The 20,759-nt window shown below is 33.6% G+C and overlaps 1 protein-coding gene across 1 annotated transcript; it reads right to left on the bottom strand.

The window, feature by feature from the left end:
- Positions 1 to 114: 114 nt before the first annotated feature.
- Positions 115 to 16,975, bottom strand: LOC120346893 (tetraspanin-5-like). Its single transcript, XM_039416678.2, has 7 exons — positions 16,710 to 16,975; positions 15,116 to 15,166; positions 14,499 to 14,642; positions 7,840 to 8,010; positions 5,657 to 5,866; positions 4,896 to 5,012; positions 115 to 3,947 (listed from the first exon to the last, which is right to left on the bottom strand). Exons 1-7 carry the CDS (start codon positions 16,770 to 16,772, stop codon positions 3,876 to 3,878), a joined length of 828 nt encoding a protein of 275 aa, XP_039272612.1. The 5' UTR covers positions 16,773 to 16,975; the 3' UTR covers positions 115 to 3,875.
- Between the last annotated feature and the right edge of the window lie 3,784 nt (positions 16,976 to 20,759).

Raw genomic sequence — 20,759 nt, 5'->3', positions numbered from 1 at the left:
CAACAACAATTGAGCAAAATGCTCCATGCTTCCACCTCTCGTCCTATGATGCTAACACTTCACACTAAAATTATATAACTTCAATTCGCAATTACAAATGAATACACCACAGAGTTCAGCGAGTCTTGTTATATTTTTAATAATAGTAGAGTAACAATGAACAGTCTATACGACTTTCTATGCAAAAATATTCAATGTATGTCATGGTGAATAACACGAAATACTATTTTTACGGCGTGACGAAACAAAAATAATTCAAACAAGACATAAGATGTGCAAGATGAAAAAGTGAAGATCAAAAAAAAATCCAGTATTGACGACATACATTCGTAAATTTCATAGTTTTGTGAAAGTATGTAATTGTAGTCAAGATAGTCTTTGAATGGTTGAATTGAAATGACACCAATATGTGGATTTATCCATTATTGAGGAGTTGACGACATTCATATCAATGCACCGCTACACAAAATATATTCAGCAGTCTTAATGGGCTTCGGTCTCACCCAGGGTAAATACACTAATCCTATCTTATTGATGTTTGCCACAAGCCAAGCTCACTATACCTAGCAGTTCTAATAATTGGATTTAAAGGAGAGCAGCAATTCAATACAAGCGACCATCAATATATTTACCAGGCATATAGGTTAAGCATTAAAATTTTTCCCCCTTTTTCATATGAATTCCAAGCTGAATATACTTTCGACCAACACAGAAGAGTTCATTCTCAACTAAATAATTCCATAGGGATGGGGACAATTACATACTGTACCTCATGAATTATAGATGTCTTACCTAATAGGTGTCAAAAGGAAATTGTATATTTTTGGTAGTTAAAATTGATAACAATGAACAGGGTAAAAATATCATTATCATACACTGAGGGTCCGTTAAAATCTAGGGGTTTGGGGGTTAGAAATAAGAATTTAATTGTTGGAAAATCTGTCCTAATTAATTATACGTTTTGTTATTTTCTTTTTTTTATTCGATTGCTGAACAAGTAAATTAAATAAAATATGATTGAATGGCGTTTCTTTCTTTTGAGACGAATCCTCTGCTGTGTGAGCCGTGTTTTCTGAAGTGATAATGGTTGTTTCAAACAAATTGAGAATACCTTTATAGCATTATTCAATTGATCTATTAGGAAAGCCCCATTATTGATTATTATTTTTAGTTATTTCTACAAATGGACCAACGAGTCATGCTTATATTTTACCACAGATTTGATTGGTATGAGATGGTATATGATGACAAATATATTTAAACTCTTCACATTAAAATGTTTACCAGAAATAATATACTGTACTGGTAATACGCACAAGCATGGGTGCATAGTAAGGAATTAAATCACCATACGAGTAAAACATAGGAAAATTCTGGTAATTAATAACAAAGCATGATTTCGTAGCGAAGGCACAGAATTTTTTTGAAAGCATTAAAATATAATTTCATGATATTACATCCACAAAAAGGAGTTACGGGGCAAAAGGTTGCCAAAAAGTATCAAATATATCCCAAATTCATTACATTAAAATAGTGAAATCCTCGATTTTATGAATACCTCAAAATTTCAATCGAACAACAAAATAGCATGTACCAACTAAAAAAATGCCATAAAAGTATCAAATATACCCCAAACTCATTGCACTAAACATAGTAAAGGCTAGATTTTATAATAATTTGTGACCTTCCTTTGAACAACAAATGGCATGCATAAAGCAAATAAAAATACCGATTCAGTGAGAGTGATAATGAATGCGAGTGACAAAATACAATCAAAACAACAATCTTGGTAAATCAGTCATGACGGAAAATATAGTTATATGAACAATTTTACCTTTCAAACATGTCCATATTAAGAAGACTAGAGTATTCCAGGTTAAAAATATTTTCCAAGGGTATGAATTATAGTAATTATGGCCATCTATGGCTAAATGTTCTTTGCAATATTATATACACGTCAGAAAAGAATGAACTCAATAAATGTCAGTTTTCATTAATTTTTTATTCTCTCCTACGACTGTCCATATCCCGTTCGTTACTTAAAAACAGAACAAAGCAGTGACAGAAAGGAAGATATTGCATCACATAAATAATTTAAATATTGTCGCAAGAAAAGATTTTTATAACGTGACTGCAAAAGCGAGCATATCTTGCAAGTTGCAACAATAAAAAAAAATGAGCAGTAAGCTGAATGAGTAGTATTGATTTAAAAATTGAAACATGATAGATGACAATTCTTGCAAAATAAAACTCTTGTTTAAAGTAAGAAAGGAGAATGAGAACACATTTGTTCGTGAGCGTGATATATTATAAGCTACAGTGGGTCATTATTTCATTATATTGCTGAATACACAAGTATAATAACTCTCCTATCTTCAATTGTTGGGGTCCTAGGGCTAAAATACAGTATTACTTCTACTACAGTTTTGAAAAACAATTTTGGCTTATCATTTACTCTAGTCTACAATGTTAACTCTCGACCAATGTTGAATAGAAGTCCAGACCCAAACCTGCGAGTCAAGTCGAGGGTCTGGTAGTTATAGTCATTCCATTAAAACGACTCAAGTCTTCCATAAATTGGACTCAAGTGTCTCTAACAGCGCTCTCGATTACGTTCAAGTTTCTACTCAAACTCGAGTGAATTTAAAACTTCTATCCCAAACCAGCAAAAAAAAAAACAGCCATATTTTTAACTGCTAAATTAAAATTGTGTGTTACACCCAAACCAACATTAGGCATACAGTTCAAATTTCAAACAAATGTTTCAAAAACAGCTGAAAATTATCATGCAAAATTTCCAACTATTATACTGCCTTCCATTCAATCAGAATATAACATAATAGAAAAAAATACATTGGCAAAAATGATAAGATATCAACATTGGTTAGAACTATTGCCATTTCAACATGAAATAAAACAGGTTAACTAAAACAAGTTTGCACAAAAGATAAAATGAATTAAACAATACTTGAACAGGGGAATAAAACGTATAAGTAAGGACAAAAACAGTAATTGGTCAATTCTTTAGATAAGTGGTTTCTAAACTGTGCAACACACAATGGTTATGGTGTCATACTGTACCAAATGGCATTATTCAATTGAACAAATAGTTAAAAAAATTTAACTGCCGTTTTATCACTTCATATGCTGAAAAACTTTTTTTTCCAAAGATTCAATAAAACTTGTTTCGTTTTATTCCTAGATAAATATTCAATGATTGTAAATGTCTCTATTATATTAAATATGTAAAGAGTACAAAAAGTGACTAAGCTCGGAATGATACTATGATAGCATAACCAATTTGATCAATCCCGACACCGATGACATGAAAATAGTGGGTAGTTGGACTGAATAGAGGTTGTCAAAAAGTCTATAACCTACGATTGCTTATAGAAATATTTATTAAATCAGCACAACTAAAAACTATTATGAGTGACGATATCTGCTCAAAAGATTATGCTAAATATTTATCTGTTTTCATAATTTCTCTTCATGAGAAGGTGACAAATCATTTAATAACTGTCAGAAACAAACATGAAGAACGGCCAATAGCATATTAAAAAAGATATTTCTGCAATAAAAACCAGTTTTGTTTCAAAAACAAATCAAATGAAAATAACAGGATTTGATTCACAAATTCATGATTATTTAGCAAAATAAAAATGCAATGAAGGGTAAAAATAAATGAGAATGAATGAAAAGAGGTAAAAAAGAGCATCTAGAATATCTCTATGACTATTTCTGGTACAGAGGAAAGCATTGTTACATAAACACTGTCCAAGTATGGGCAGGTGTTACATAATAACCATAATCGGACAGCGATATTTTCCGCATCTGCCTTGTAAGCTGGTAAGAGATGGAAACATGATACTTCACTACCTTTGCCATCTTGCCTTTATAGATTCAATATCACTTATCATGTTTTGTGCCATGCATATGGGAACAATCTGAAAAGGAAATTTCATTTTAACAGCATGTTTCTATTAAAGGATTTAAGAGTTTTGCCGTGCACTAGGATCAATCTCCATAATTTCTGAGCAAATGTGTGTAAGCAAATTGCATTGAGCAAACTTCCTTTAAGAATATTTACAGTCAGATATGGTTCACAAATGCTAGATGGTGATACAAACAAACTGGCTATAGTGTTAGGAAGTTGTAGCAAAATAAGCAGAAAGCACTTCTGTATTAGAGTAATACTTCAATTACCTTGGCTCGAAAGGGAATTTAACTATGTAGTAGAAAATATAAAAGAGTGTACTTGTTATTAAATAAAGATTCATAATGCTATTGGAAATATAAACCTAATACTATTTCATTCAAAGATGTTTTAACCAATTATCCAATCAAATAATTTATATGCAATATTTTTTGAAGAATTACCGAGTTGACTGTAGCACAGACACTTTTTTAAAAGTATTTGCCCCACGCTACTGAAAATTTCATGGCATGAATAAAAGAAATTCTAGTTTTTCTAGTTTAAGTTGAAAATATCGAACTGAACTGTCTTTAAAACATTCAAAATTGGTATTTCCGTAGCAGTGAATCAAGATGGCGGACATCGGAACAAAGTATGTGTACCAGGTTAGGCCATAATTTCAGTTACAAATACTACGAGAGTCTCTTGGCTAGTCCCAGAACTCGTAATAGAACTAAAATGAGGAAAATTGGAATAAAATTATGGCCTAACCCTAACCTGGTACACATACTACGTTCCGGTGTCCGCCATCTTGGTTCACATACCCCAGGAATACCTCAAAATTTATAGCAAGGCCTTTAGACAGTTTAAATTTAGACTCCAGCTTGTAGAAAAGTTTAAAATTTCAAGTCAGCCACCAGAAATTTCCGGCAGCACACCCAGAGCTTGGTTTAATATATGATAGACAAAGAATATTTACCTGAAGTAATGCAATACCGATGAACACACCAGCAACAGTATACAAGTTCATTTTTAACCAATCTTCAAACATTGTTAGGCATCCTGTTGTGTATACTGTTTTCATCTGCTCAGAAATCTACAAATTACATAAAAAAAAATGTTCGAATTTTTTTACACACAAAACATGCTTATTAATAGACTTTGATACTTCTCTGGCAGGCCGCAGATACTAATAAGCTGTCCCGCCCTACCACATGCATATGGAACCCTATTTCAGATTTCCTTATTGTTTATTACAACCTTGCTATTCAGTTCCGGCTATAAAGCCCATAAAAACTATTGCCTGGCTTTGAACTCTTTATGATAGCTAAATCTGGGAAACAGGTTTTTGACAATGTTTTTAAGAATTAGAAAGAAAAGAAGATTCTCAGGTTAATTAGTTAATTAAAATATTTTTAAAATAACAATAATCCATTTTAGGTTTTACAAAACCATTTTGATAGTGGAAAATTTAACGATTGGGAAAAACAATCTTGACACAATCTGATTTATGGATCAGTGGAAATAGGCTCATTACAATGTAATAGTAGCTTTTAAAAAGCAGTCCCATAGAAATGCAAGAGAAATTTAGGGTTCGGAATATTCGGATAGATTTATGAACAAAAAAATGTCATTGAGACATATCACAAATATGAAATCAATTTATTACTCATATACAGCGTCATAATTCTTAAGGATAACTTTGAACTTACACTTATCTGGAATCGTACTCAAACATACCTTGGCATCATCTTTACGAACCCCGTATCCACAATGAGTATCAATAACATCAACTTCTTGTCCGGGTACCACGAGACAACACGAGAATGGAACTCCACACGATTCCGCAGGCGTAAATAATCTTCCGTTAATTTCAATTTGAGAAGAACAATTGAAATAAACATTGTTATCCCAATCAGCAGTTCCAGTGTCACCTCCACAACATTGCAACTAAAGAAAAAGTTTAAAATAACTTCCAAGTATTTAAATTTTGACAAAGTTTAAGAAGAAGTTATTTTTTTGCCAAAAAGGCTTCTCACAAGTTACCACTGCTAGATGAGGAGCTACTTTAGTTTGGTAAGAACAAAATTTTAGGAGTTTGGCATTGCTTTATTAACCAGGGTCACCATGCTCACTAGTACAAGATTTTGCTCTATCAAGATTTGGAGTAAGATGTTCTGATGTAAAAAAAACTTTTAATACAACTACAAATCTTGATCTTCACACATTTTACCTAGCAAGCCTGATGTTGTGTACCAAAATAATACACTTGTGTAATATAGTAAATCTCAGAAATAAATTTATGAATTCTAATATACCGATAAAAGAAATCCTATTAAAAAGCACTACACTGTTTTCCACTACATATTTCAAATATCTCTAATATATGGTAGCAGGAGTACAAGTATCAAGACAATTACATAGCATCAATAAAAACGATACACACAGTTTAATTCAACAATACAACCCTTTCATATTTAACCCATTTAACCCAACAGAGAAAAAAGTTATTAATAACGAAATGACAAGCCACAGTGTCTTGTATTCTTATCAGCAGGGATGGCCAATACCGAATAGTTCACTATTTCGAATACATTCGAAATTATTATTTTCGAATATGAAATTTCGAATACATTCAAAAATAAATTCAAGTAAATAGCATATTATAGGGCATGAATCAATTGCAAACAAAAAAAATGGAATACCTGTTATCTACAACCGTCCTATTTACCAGACATATTATGTCCGCAGATTGCCTGATATTTTAGAGTAGTATTGCTTTTCAAATTTCAGTAAGTACAAAACTTTGAATCAAGAATTAATTATAATGGGTAGTTTTCCAGACATTTTATGTCCACAGATTACCGTGATATTTTAATATATATTCGATAGTAATGCTTTTATTTTTTCGTAAGTTGACACAATCACGGGTTATGTTAAACAGAATTAAATTAAAATGGCAAGGCATTTTAATTGCTGGTATCTAAATATTTTGCGCAACAGAAAATGATCCTATTAAACAGTCGATACTTGTAACTATCATTATAGAAATCGGTTGCCAAAAAGCGAAAAAAATGTATAAACTATATTTTCTAATAATTCTGACCAATTTATTGGGTGTTGTAACAATTGTGACTTTAAATAATTTTAAATTTTTCGACGTGAAAGAAATCAATGTATAAATTAGAAGCCTTGCAGGTTAAGAGCGACAATGCCAATCGTGCAACAGTATGAGGCGCACGCTCGCACAGAATATCACAAACAATTAAAGTGCCGATTCTATTTCATCATGATTACAATATGTTCGGCCAAAAATTGTTCGAAGATTTCACTTAGAAGTGAAACACCTCGCTGACGGCGAAGAGTGGCTACTATTCGAAAATCAGCCAAAAAGATATTCGAATACTTTGATATTCGAATGTTTTCGAATATTCGATTCGTTTTGGACAACCCTGCTTATCAGCCCAGATTGAACATGTGACGAAGATTTAATTTGTTCACGTAAGATAATTCAGTTGGTGGAGTCCCGTAAGTGAAAACAGTAACCAGTCAGCAGTTAACATGCACCAGACTGCGATGACGTTTGATGATACTAATCTATACAGGGTATTCAATATATTCATATTGTAGGCGTATCAGGCCTAAAACTGTGCTGACATCGCAGGTTACACATATTAGGCAAAAGTCCCAAGCCTACCAACTTGCCCAAGATGTAATAAATTGGCAATGTCAAACCAGAAAGATTCTATTTCTTCCAAGAATAGCTCATTACGGATATCAGAGATGCCTTGTTCAGAGCAGAAGGTGCGAATAAGCATTTCAAATAAAAATACCATCTAGAAAATATATTTTTGATTATATTATTCACGATCAGTTACCGTACACATATCAGCATACAAATTAACACAGGACTAACAACTTACAAAAGTTTGTGAAAAGTCGATTATATTCTGTAGGTCAGGATCTTCTCTGTAACCTTTGATTGTTTTGTTCACAAATAATGCAAACTGCGACTGGAACCAATCTTTGTAAACAAATCCCAGAATTCCAGCAATAAGCTCCGCAAAAAAGATCACACCAAGGCATATTGAGAACTGAAAAAAAACACATTAACCATAATTATGAAACAAACTGATTTATAAGAACAATGATAAACAGAGAAGAAAATTAACAGAAATATTAACATTTATTTCATTATAAATTGAAATGCACGTTCATTTCTAGTAAGTAGTAACTAGTAACCAATGTAAACTAAACAAAATAGCCAGAAGAGTTAGAAAACTATAACTTCATAATGACACAGTAAAACTAAAGCAGCTTGATCAGAAATGAAATTTTTTGACTTCTGACATTTTGGTCCGGATAAATGTGATTATTCTGAAAACGTTAAAATATGACACAAGCTAAAATGTGGTTTTACTGCAGTAATATGCATATCTGTAAATTTTTCACTCCAAGATTGATTTAAAAAATACATTGTACTCAATTCACTTAATATTCTATGTATCAAACATAATATTAACATGTTAATATGTAATTCTGTAAAATTTCACAATTCCATGTCCAACGTGTGGCCAGTGACAGCTGACCTCAGTTTTTTCTCATAAAATTGAAATAATAGAATACTGCAATGATTCATACATTCTAAGCAAAACAAACATTCCATATAAAAATGGGTCATTTCGGTCATAATCACAGCAAGAGCTTATTAACAGCATTCTCAATCATTTAAGACAGGGTTACAGAAACATTCAGACATGACACATGAATTGTACGGTTAGTTGTAATTCATTTGTAGCTGCTGCAATAAACATTGTTTTATGGGCAATATTGTGATGGTAAACACAAAGAGACAAGCCAGGCTATTGGAAATAGTGACAAATATTATTAACATATCCAAAAAAAATTTACGATTGTTTTTCAGACATGAATTATTGGATCTGATAAGGAGAAAGCATGATCCATAAAAGGTTATTACAATCAATTGTCATGTCACCAAATAATTTGTTTTTATGTGCACCTGGTAAAAATTCTGTGAATGGATTGCAAGGCTGTGGGGCTGTGGACACAATACATTCCTCACAGAATAACAAACATTGAACTCTATTGAAAAGTGAATCTATCAATTTTGTGTTGTTTATTACAATGTTGAAGCTTTACCAATGAAATGTATTATGAATAAAGGAGGAAAGTTAGATATATGTGGCAGTAAAGATAGTAAAATGTTGGAAAAGTGGGCAATGTTAGGTAAGGGTTGTCAGTAAAGGGGAAAATTTATAACCTTTAATGAAGTATGGGCATTGATGGATTATGATTGATCAATCCTATAGCATAGATGAAATGTATGTCATGACAAATCGGATTGTATTACAAAACGGATAAACCCTTGAATTTTGTCTCCTGTTACCAAGAACTATTTAAAATAATCAGTTATCACCCCAACGACGTCTCGTCTGACCGCATTTCCCCTGCGGTGTTTGCGATTCCCAACAACAGTAAATTTGTACCGACTCCTAAGCGGAACAAATACATGACCAAACGACGTAGTACCGGAACATTAATATTAAAGAAGAGTAGCTTTTAAATGCTCTCATTTTATATTTAATACGCTATTGTGAGTCCTACCTATAAAACCTTGAGATCGGTATGGATGCCCTATATTCTCGACATACTGGTAATATAATATATAAGAGTACACAATTAAAATGAAAGTATAAGCTTAGTTGGACAAAACATGGCTATATTATCATAATTCTTACTGGTCTATTATATATTGCAGACAATAAGAATGTGAATATCTGTAGCGTTGGGCGATAAGTCTTTGGCGCAAACATTCGTATCATATTATTATTATTAAAAATAATTTTGAATTGTTCTCCCATTTCTATAGTGGGCGTTTTTGTTCTTTTTCTTTCAAAACATTTTAAATTAAAACAAGCTCTTATCATCGGCCAACGATATTAGCGTAATAATCCGTACAATGACCACAATCACATACGTCGCATTTGCCTAGCCGAACCTTATATAATGAAACATATCAAATATGGTTTAACTGTCCAGAAAAATTTAGACGAAAAATGACGACAAGAAATTAATTGACGATTGCGCAAAAACTCAGCAAAGAATAACGCTAACTGGGTGTGAGACATGAAATTGTAACAAATATTGTTGCAAATTGTCAATATTTACAAAACCTTGTCAAGCGTAACTCAAAATACACATTTCAGAATCGCATGAATTTGTACTACATTGCAATTTTTATCGGGTTTTGTAAATAGGCTAATTAAATTACAAAGCTTACCACATAAACCCAATACATAATATATCGCATCGCAGAAAATTACAGATGTTCGATTATTTGAATTCCAGTCGAATATAACAATTTCTATTGTAATAACAGAATTTACTCGATAAAATACCAAGCACGCAAAATTACGCTAAACGGGGCAAATAATTCTAAACATTTACGTTCAAAACAAAAATCCAGCCACAAGTCGGACGTTGCTATTAATAGAACACCAAAGCTAAGGTGTCGTGAAATGTAACGCTGTTATTTGGGAAATCAAGTTTCGATGAATAATTTATTAAGGTTTAGTGAGAGTTAAAATCATTTTCCCGGTTTGTTCCATTACTGCAAACATTTTGACCTTGGATCATGATTCCACGACTTTGGGGTCATATAATCCGCGGCAAAGTAGACGTAAGTAGATATTTAAATTGCGCCGTAGGTCGACAGCAATCAAGAGACTGAAATATTATGATAGAAAATGGACGCTTTTCGTTTTACGTAACATTCATACATTAATTATGATATTTTAGCTTGAGCAAACAACCTACTCGGTCACGTGACGTTACACGCACTGGAAATTCTATATGTGTAATGCGGTTGCTAAATTTCGTTACGTCAGGCTTCGTTTTAATAAATGCCAATAATACCAGTTGTCGGATAATTCAAAAGTACAAACACTTTTTCGCTTTATGCTAACGCTAGCCTAGTATTACACTCATTTTCCAAAACAAAAGTTTGGACATGGAAAATTTCCTATTTCGCTGTTACGGACCGAAGCAAGCAGGTCTGTGGTGGGGTTCTAGTATGTCACACATTGTACATGACGATATAAACTCATTGCAATTTTACGCTCTGTCTACTAAGGTCGAACTAAACGACCAGGGAGAAGTATCGCATTACATCTTAATTTCTTTTAATGGTATTGCCTCCCTATTTATTTAAGCACGTGAGTTGCTCTTCAAGCACCGCCGTTATCCCATATTCATTTTCGTCTGTGCGCCAGTTTTGTTCTGTTTTGGTGTATCGGATCTATCTTTAGAACTTTATTTGGTATTCCGTGCTATTATTGTGCTAATCCAAATCATTTTTGGGAATATGTACGTATGCGTCACATTTTCAATTTAGACTCGACGTCAATTTGAACGAGAAATGCTCTTTTGGTATACGAAACGGCGAAATACCGGGCTTTTAATATTCACCCCGAGGAAGAGTAAAGCCGACAACACGACTAAATACAATGGCGTACGACGGCCTCTCGCTCGGGTACTAGTCGGGTATGGGATTAGATTAATTTACAATTAACTGTTCCAGACCAGGCTGCACTACTCCACTACTGGTATAGCAACTAATATTGTCAATCATGACGATAATTCAAGCATTCATACATACACGCAGGCTATATGTTTTTTATCCTTAATAATATTCCGCTGTGAATGATCCAAACCAGTTTAAAATCTAAGTGGGCTGATAAAAACGTACGTCACATGTTCTATGACGCACGAGGTGAGAAGAGACGTGTTGAGTCACGTAACGTAATGGCTCGTAAAACGCACAGTAATAACAAAATGCCAATTAAATCGACATCCTTATTTAACACTAAAGCCCGATAATCCGAATTACGATTAAGTTAGACTGTATCTAATTTATTCAAACCGTTTTGAATATAGATTTGGCAACCCTATAAAACTAAAAGGACGGAATATTTTAAATAAGGAATTAACCTATGTTTCGAAACATTAATCATAATGGCCAATAACGACTTTTAATCATGTTTGGGATCTGGCTAAATAATTAAATTAATCAAATTTTACCATCTGCAAGTGTGTAACTTAGGAATGGCTTCCATTGACTTGCAACAAACAAACCCTGAATGAACTGGTTCGATTTAAATGCAATGAAACACATTCTTTGAAAGTGTAAAGAATCTGCAATTTAGTATTACATCAATGTCATTTTATACATTTATATTCCTGGGTTACAACTTACAACATACTATTTATTGAAAAAATATATTGGATAAATTTTCTTGTACATATTATGACAATATCCAAATGTATAAAATTATTCAAACTCATGGCTAGAATGTAATACCAATGCACTAAATTGAATGAGTCACTTGAAATAATTTCCTCCTAACGCTGATATTAAAAAAACAATATAAATTTTACTGTATCCTGGTTCCTGAATATCAAATCCCGAAACCATAGCGTGAATTCAATATATAAATTAAAAAAGATTTTGAAATTTTTACCGTACATAAAAAGGAGACTGACTTATATCCCTCAGTCAAAGATGTTGGAATTGGAACATATCATAAGATGTAGTAAACGTGTATAACCAGTACATGATCATTTTTTTTAAAACTCATTTCATTCTACTATGAAGTTAAAATTTTCAAGCCTTTCATTCCTCAGGGTCACTGTTGGCCAGGTAACAATACAATTTCGAGCCTCATAGTACAACAACAAATTGTATTTTATTCTAGACAATGTAGGTTATTCAAGAGGTGCTTCACACTGCTCATTGAGATTACTGGTGTATTTTCAACATGTTTTGCTCAAAGAAAAGCACAAAACAACGATGGTACAGCAGAAGTAACTTTCATAAGCACAACTTCAGTAAGTCAAAGTAACTAAATCCTAACGTAAACGACTATTCCAAACCCTTGTATAAAGGACTGCTCACTACTTACCACATCTATGTATAATAATAATAATAAAGATAGTTGTGATAATAATTGTACCTGTTTGAACAAGTAAACAGTTCGCGAGGATGGCAAAAACCAATAAATTATCATTTAGAATGCATTCTAATATAATATTTCAAAATGAGGAGTATCAAAATACTCCCAACTTGGGTCGTGCTTAAACCGTAAAATTTAGAATACGGGTATATTCTTCAAAAAGTTCGAATTCGGAAAAGCAGATGAAAACTGCGAAATCTCAAAAGACAGCGTGCTGCGAGCATTGGAGAAAGTGATTATGCTTATTAAAACTTGGGAGAGATTTTAAGAATTCATTAGGTAGGCGGAGGACAAGGGCAATAATATTAACATGAAGATTTAATTTAGTTACATCTGGTCAATAAATTGTTGTTTCAACAAATCGTTAGTCCATATATCACAACTTTGTTCGGTGTCTGATTTTCGGGGGTTCGCGTTGATTGTTTTGTGACTCTGGGGGTACTTGACAGAAAAAAGGTTGAGAACTCCTGTTCTAAATGTTTGAAAATTAAAAGAAGGCATTTTTGGGCATATTGCGAATTATTTGCGATACTTCAATTGGACTATGTGATAATTTCTCAAACAAAATTATTCCGAGAGGTATTAAAAATTAACTTGAATGAAATTTATTCTTATACAATCTTCATACTAGTGATGACAATAAACAAGTGTTAACTTTTAAGGAAGTAGTACAAGTTTTACTGAGGCTCAGATTTGATCTGGATCTCCACTATTGAAAAAAAACCAATAAAAATATGTTATTTATTTCGAAATTCAAAGCAGCCAAATCACTGTTTCATATTATAAAGTTAAAAGAAACTGACCCGCCCATGACTGGCTTCTATTTATATCTACAGAAGTTGCATGTGCTAGGTAGGCTACTTCTAATTGTTAACATTACGATATTGAATAAATGAAACATCAAAATTGCATATTCTCATACAGAGTATTTGCAAATGCTCCAAATAACAGTCTTAACAAGCTGAAAGTAATACGTGTAAAGCTGCTATTTAAAATTAACGTACAATAGTATAACAGCCAGAACTGAACTGTAAAAATGTTAGTTAAAGTGGAAACCGAACTAGGTGAATGTACACTAGCATATCGTTCCAAAACACAACATTCACAATTATGAGCATATTAGAAAAGTTCTCTTTTTATAATCAAGATAATAAGACATGTGCACGGTTCCATTACATTTGAACCCACGTACATTTGAACCCATGAAAATTGCACCTGTATGCTATTGCACCTATGGAATTTTTTTTGTTTCACGGATAGTTAAAACCATACTAACCCTAACCCATGGGTTTTAGCACCAGCATATAGATTGAACCCGTGGATATACGCATGGGTTCAAATGTACATGGGTTCAAATGTACGGTCACCATGTGCACATCGTCCTTGAGTTTGAAAGTAATTCACAGCAGCTGTTTCTCATTCCATACATATCATTAAAACAGTTGACTCGATTAAAATAGGTCACAAATACTGGTATTCAGATCCACTCTCGTTTATGAATGCAAAAACAATAAAACATCAAACTCAAAAAAAAAATTAAGTAAACTCACAAATTTTAGAAGACAGATATTTTCTCGTAGTGATCCTAAACATCCAGTAAGGCTCAGTGTGAATATAATAAAAGCAACAATCATAATAACGAGTACTGGATCTATAGGTAACGCACCAACTTTCGTAAGCCTATCGAAAAAACCCTGAAACAAAATATATTCAGTAAAAAGTCAGTAATGGTATCATAAAGAACTCATTTACAATTTAAAATGATTGTAGTGACTTGTTATTAAATTGTAAATTGACCACTTTTAAATCAAAGTAATAGCATATGTAAAAACTTGCAACGGATTTAATTTAATGTATATTAATGAACGTACAATGACAACTATTCAAATTCGAAATACATGCGAAGAAAAAAAAACTAGCATTTTGTTCATAGTTATAATCTGTGACTGATTGACCCATTTTGAATCTGACATACGTATAATAATTATATAATATAATAAATTATGCTAGAATGATATCATTGAAAGAATCACAATTAAAAAGCGTTATTTTGAATTGAATCCTTGCACAGCACGAGCTGCTTGAATACAATGTAAAAATTCAATTGCAGAACAGTGCAAAAGATAAACAGAATGCTTGAGCGATGTAGCTTTAATTTGTGACCTACCTTTTCACTCCATGCCCATATTCCAGCCCCAAGAAGAAACAATCCAACAATCTGAAATAATAATGTTATAAACAATTGACTTATTTTACATAAATCACTTCAGATGCATAGAACAACTGAAGTAGAATTATGACACATTTTTTCCATCAAAATCCTAACACTATTGAACATAACAATGATGTGCGAAATGTAGTTAGTTTCTATCGACAGAATCATTCAAAATCATTATCGTCTCCAATCATTTTTGTTATATTTTTTTTATCAATACATGAGATCATTTAAATAATGTGTGCCCATTGTGACGAGCCTAACAGGTGAAAACAGGCATCGCGCAACTCCAAAATTACTAACTGAAACAAGACAACAAGAAAATTATTTTTGGGTGACTATTTTCAACGAGAATCGGGATACAATTACCAAGATTGGCAAGTGCATTTTCAAGTATTTTGTGGCGTCTGAAGCTACCGCAAAACCATGGCGGGATTCTCAAACCACTCTATGGTGAAACCATGGCAGCTGACTTTTTAGCTGCCAGAAACAGATGGCGTGAGGCGGGTACCACGGCAGCAAATTGAAAACCAATGGCGGGTAAAATTTTGCTGCCACAAACCAAAGCATGTTGGCTGTAATGACAGAACTGCCTCTGATGGTGACAAACTTCGGAACATTTTCCTTATGGATACAGTTTTGATATATTTGAGGTTAGGTTTCAGGTTAAAGTAAGATATAATTCCGCATGATATAAATTATACAGTTTTATTCTGCGCTAGAACTTATATTCAGATATTTGACAAGTTATCTAGTGAAAATCTAGATATTTCATTATGGATAATAAGATGGCTTGATGATAACGAATCCAGCCTTTCGTAGATGTCTAGTCAAAGTCTGGTATCGATGAAAATAGTTAACCAATTCAATGTTACACACACTGCTGCACTGGGAACTAGTCTCCATCAGTTCGTGAAAAAAGTCATAATCGTAGCCTACATTAGTTTATGTTAATTATACTACGATATTCTAATTCAGGTTACAAACACACGAACAGACAAAAGGGAAATTTTAATAAAATCAAGATACAGCAGTACCAGAGTACAGAGATCTGGAGATAATAACTGAAATAACTGATACTACAATGTAAGGGTTACCATTACCGGGTTAAGTGAAGTGAACACCGTAGCCGCTTAAATAACGTCTAACAAAATTGTGATGTGAAATGAACGTCGTAACTGCTCAAATAAAATAACACCCAACAAAAATGTGATGAGAAATTTCAATGTAAAACGATCAAAATTACACCAGTATTGTCTTAAAACGTCACCGTCAAAAATGTGGACGACCCTTCTGTCCTCCCGTTTGTCCCATGCATTTAACATATTGTGTTCACGCAAGACAGACTTTTATTTTCAGAAAAAAATGAAAATTTGGGTTGTATTTTCACATCACATTTTTGTTTGGCGTTATTCAAGCACTTACAGCGTTCATTTTCACACCACATGTGTGTTTGGGGGTATTTAAGCAGTTACGGCGTTTGCTTCACGAGACCCCCATTACCTATTCACAAGAGCAGAAAAATGGTACATGCATATAGACTCACCCAAAATAATATGTTGAAGAAAAAGAGAAAATACTTTGTACAACATCCAACCTCAGTTGTCATGCTGAATTTTGAAGAAACGCAGAGAAAACGTTACGGTATATAAGGTACAGTATAATCTGTAGCAACTCACTTCTGTATCCGTCTTACCATACAAACGTAATGACACTTACCAACTCAATACGACACTGAATCTATAAATAGTACCGTAATGTTTTATCTCCAGACGACGATAAACTACAAACTTTTCAACTTCCGTGCACTCCTGGTGGAATATTTACTCGCTATTGTCATCTAGCGGAACTGAACCACACACCTGAAAGTCTCTTGCTTTCAGGTCCGCAGGATTTCTTTTTATATTTATTTTTATTTATATACCCATTAATTAATGTATATATCCTCAATGTTCTAACTTATACGAGTCGTGAGTGATAGATTCCTGAACGACTCTTGTAAATTGAATCTGAACCCACATTTTCTTTGTCGGTTAGTAAATGATTACATAGAAGACTATAGTTCAGCCATAGAGTATTCTCATTGAGTCAACGTCCTAATTTGTTATTATTTTTTATTTTTTTACAAAGAGATTGCTAATCATGGTATGTTAGTCGTTGCTAATCATCGATGAATGTGAATACCGCCACATGTATATAATGATTCATCCAAAGGAAACTTTTCACACTCAACATTGGCTGAATTTTGTCCAAAAACTTAGGAATCAATTTTGCGTAATTTGAAAACATTCATACTACTCGTTGAAATACCTAAAATTATTTAGCTGTGAAAATTAATCCGGATCATGTTTGATGAATTCGTTGCCGACTAAATATTGCAAAATCACTGTAGCCTATTACGTGCCGACGAATTGGATTTCTATTATGCCCTGAAAAGGGTTCCGATGAAATGAAACAGCAAATATTGGAAAATATCAGGTCCCATAAAATTAGGGGGTGTGCAGCCTGCGGCCCGCGGGTTAAATGCGGCCCACAAAAAAAAATTGTGCGGCCCGCGGAAAAGTGACAATTTTGAATGATGTGCGGCCCGCGAAACTAGTTATTAATTCAGTTTAATCTGTTACGTGCGAGTAATTCCAATTCCTTTGCGTTGCAAAGTTATACCTGAGTCCAATTTATCATACATACCCATGGCGTAATAATGCCCTAACACAGGGGTGTGCACACTGCCGCCCGCAACGAAAAACTGTGCGGCCCACGGAGAAGCGCCAATTTGAATTGTGTGCCCGCGAAACGAGTTTAGTTAATCCGGTACGTGCGAGCAATTTGGAAATACACAATGTTCTAAAAGCGTGTTTCTCACTGACTTCGTTTAAAATCGGTGTGACAAAAAATTTGAATCGCAGTTTTCTTTAGAAATTTTTGCGTTTTACTCCAACATTTCTGTGAGGATCCATAACAATGCCGTAAGATCAATAACAAAAAGAAACAATTTTTGTGCTTGCAATGAACGCTACCTACAAAACTAATTCGTTCCGGAAGCCGCTCCGTAAGTTGAAAATTCCGTAAGTAGGAATGCATTTCACCTCCCACATAACTTGGACATAATATTTGTATAAATTATAATAATTATAGTTAAAACCCGTAACAAATACTTGTTAGAATTAGATTACTGCATAATAAATGGAAAGGTACACATGGAAAGACGAGAAAACAGAGAAATACCCAATGAAAAATGTGAATTTTCCGTATCCAGAGACTTTCGTAGGTAGAGTTTCTAGGCGCGACGCTGCTAAACCCAGTTATTTGTATCTGGCCCTCTTGCAATGAAGGTTGCACACCCCTGCCCTAGCAGATAGCTTGTGCGAAGCGAACATCGCATGTCATAAGATCAATAACCAAAATTTTCGTGCCTGCGGGCTGAGACTACTATGCTAAATAAAGGTGCGGCCCGCGGTTTCACCCATTTATTTGTATCTGACCCTCCTGTATTATAGGTTGCACACCCTTGTTCTAGGGATTCAAATCGATTGATCCATTAGTTATGAAGATATACGATTTTCCTCAACAACAACAACAACAAAATACCGACAAAAGCAACCAAAATTTTGCAAAGAGATTCATAGGTCCATTCCGTGCCCGACAAGAGACCAAGGCTCAAATATAAGGATATTCAATTAAAAATAACAGCTGATTTTAATTCTAACTTTTTCGAATCTGTGTTTTGAATAGTACAAATGAATTAAAAAAAAATGGACTTACGGGTGGCGCGCGGAAGCGTGCGAGATTGGTATTCAACAGACTGCCCCCATCCTCACATACACCCCTTCAAAGCTTTCCAACTGAATTCATTTAGACAGCGCCTTGCTTATACAGTACTTCTAACCAGGGCTGCCACTTTTGTCTGAATAAAAACATCTAGTTTGATCTCAAAAAACATCTAGATTGGAAAACAAAACATCCAAAATATATATATATATATCAAAATATGAAATGACTAAATTTAATAAAAGTAAACAAAACAAGAGAGTACAAATAGTTCATTATATCACATCATGATAGATTTCAAAGATCATTTGAAGTTGATGTTGTTGCTACAGTTGCTGCAGAGGGATTTTTATATGTTTCTACTGTGCATTTTTTTTAACCCGAAGCAGGTTCCTTATATATATGACGTGTAACATTGTTTATTTCGAGTTGGGTTAAATTTGTTAATGACCAGTATTGGATTCGGTGAATCTGTCGTCCTTCTGTTTCTTACTTTGCTTTTTCATAGTTTATTGCACTAATTTTTTTCAACATCAGCATTTAACCCCTTCAAATATATATTTATGATAACCCACGTGGAAGTTAAAACTTTGATTAAAAACAATGCAGATTGAGTTTATATGTATGTTTGATATAGATTCATGTTGTTCCCCATCATGTTTTTTTCATTTTGGGACATATGTGTGCCAACGGCATTTATTCTTGGGATTGAATTGTCCCAGTTGAAATTGAAGAACAATTACTTTCTGGGAATCAAATTCGTCGAACTCGGTCAATAAAGATTTGCTCATCGTCATATGTTGTTACTGTGCACGCACTTCTGCTGTGATATGCTGAAAAACAGTCCGTGGCACAGTTTCTGGCACAAGTAATTTGTTCGTTTTTCATTTCTTTTTGCAGTTCACCCTCGTACTTCTTCCTTTCACAAGACGCTATACCTAATCCATACATTCACCATCGATTTTGAAGAAAAAAAGTGTTAAAACGCGCCTTATGGTATGCAAAATATGGTATAGGGCTATAGGAATATAACCATAGGTGGGTTCTCTTTTGTATCGACTCACTAACAACAGTTTGCCTCATTTCAGAAAATGCATGTGGGTATCACATTGAGTAAACTACACTAACATGACACGCTTCACATAAATAAAATACATAGCTTTTGAAGGCCCGAATATATCGATAGTCATCCCCTGCGGTGCACGTGGTCCATCCACCATAGTCGTATAACATCCAAGACAAAAAACAAGAACAGGTAAAATGTTGATTGAGCCCAAGATTACACAGAAGAGAGAGTAAGGCATGTGACCAACTTAAAAATCAGTCTGGACGGCTGTTCAAATTTCAGGTGTTATGTCACTGTTGCCTTGTTGGTGGTACGACTTTGTGACGAGATGGATACATGGGAAAACGTCCTAGGCGAGTGATTAATTATCGCTGCCACAAACGCTGCCGGTTTATCATTAGGAAAGCTATACAAACAAATGTATTTGAACAAATGGACAATGTCCATTATGGCCTTTGTTGATCTATAAATCTGTTTCATTATAGTGATTTATGACCTGTACGTGTACAGTATTTTATATAAAATAATGTATTAGGCCCGCACAGGCAAGTTTTATTTTTACGATAGGTATATATATATAAATACATGAAACGAACATAAAAATCATATTACAAAACAAATGGGCATGTCGTCGTACATGTGAATTTGTTTGCAATTGTTCTGTATTTGCTAATATTGTTATTTGAAATATATTTTATAAATTCTCAAACGTTGCATTATGCCAGTCTATGAATACGTAGCGTGTGGAATATTATGAGCGGA

The sequence above is a fragment of the Styela clava genome, chromosome 11 (assembly GCF_964204865.1).
Source record: "Styela clava chromosome 11, kaStyClav1.hap1.2, whole genome shotgun sequence".
In the NCBI taxonomy this organism is placed as follows: domain Eukaryota; kingdom Metazoa; phylum Chordata; class Ascidiacea; order Stolidobranchia; family Styelidae; genus Styela; species Styela clava.
This window is presented reverse-complemented; position numbering and strand designations above follow the sequence as displayed.

Excerpts from the sequence above, each read along its gene's own strand:
- LOC120346893 (XM_039416678.2), bottom strand. The coding sequence starts at position 16,772 with ATGACAACTGAGGTTGGATGTTGTACAAAGTATTTTCTCTTTTTCTTC. Across the intron at positions 14,643-15,115 it reads TATGGGCATGGAGTGAAAAG|GGTTTTTTCGATAGGCTTAC; the intron begins GTAGGTCACAAA and ends ATTTTGTTTCAG. Across the intron at positions 3,948-4,895 it reads TCGGTATTGCATTACTTCAG|ATTGTTCCCATATGCATGGC; the intron begins GTAAATATTCTT and ends TTTCCTTTTCAG.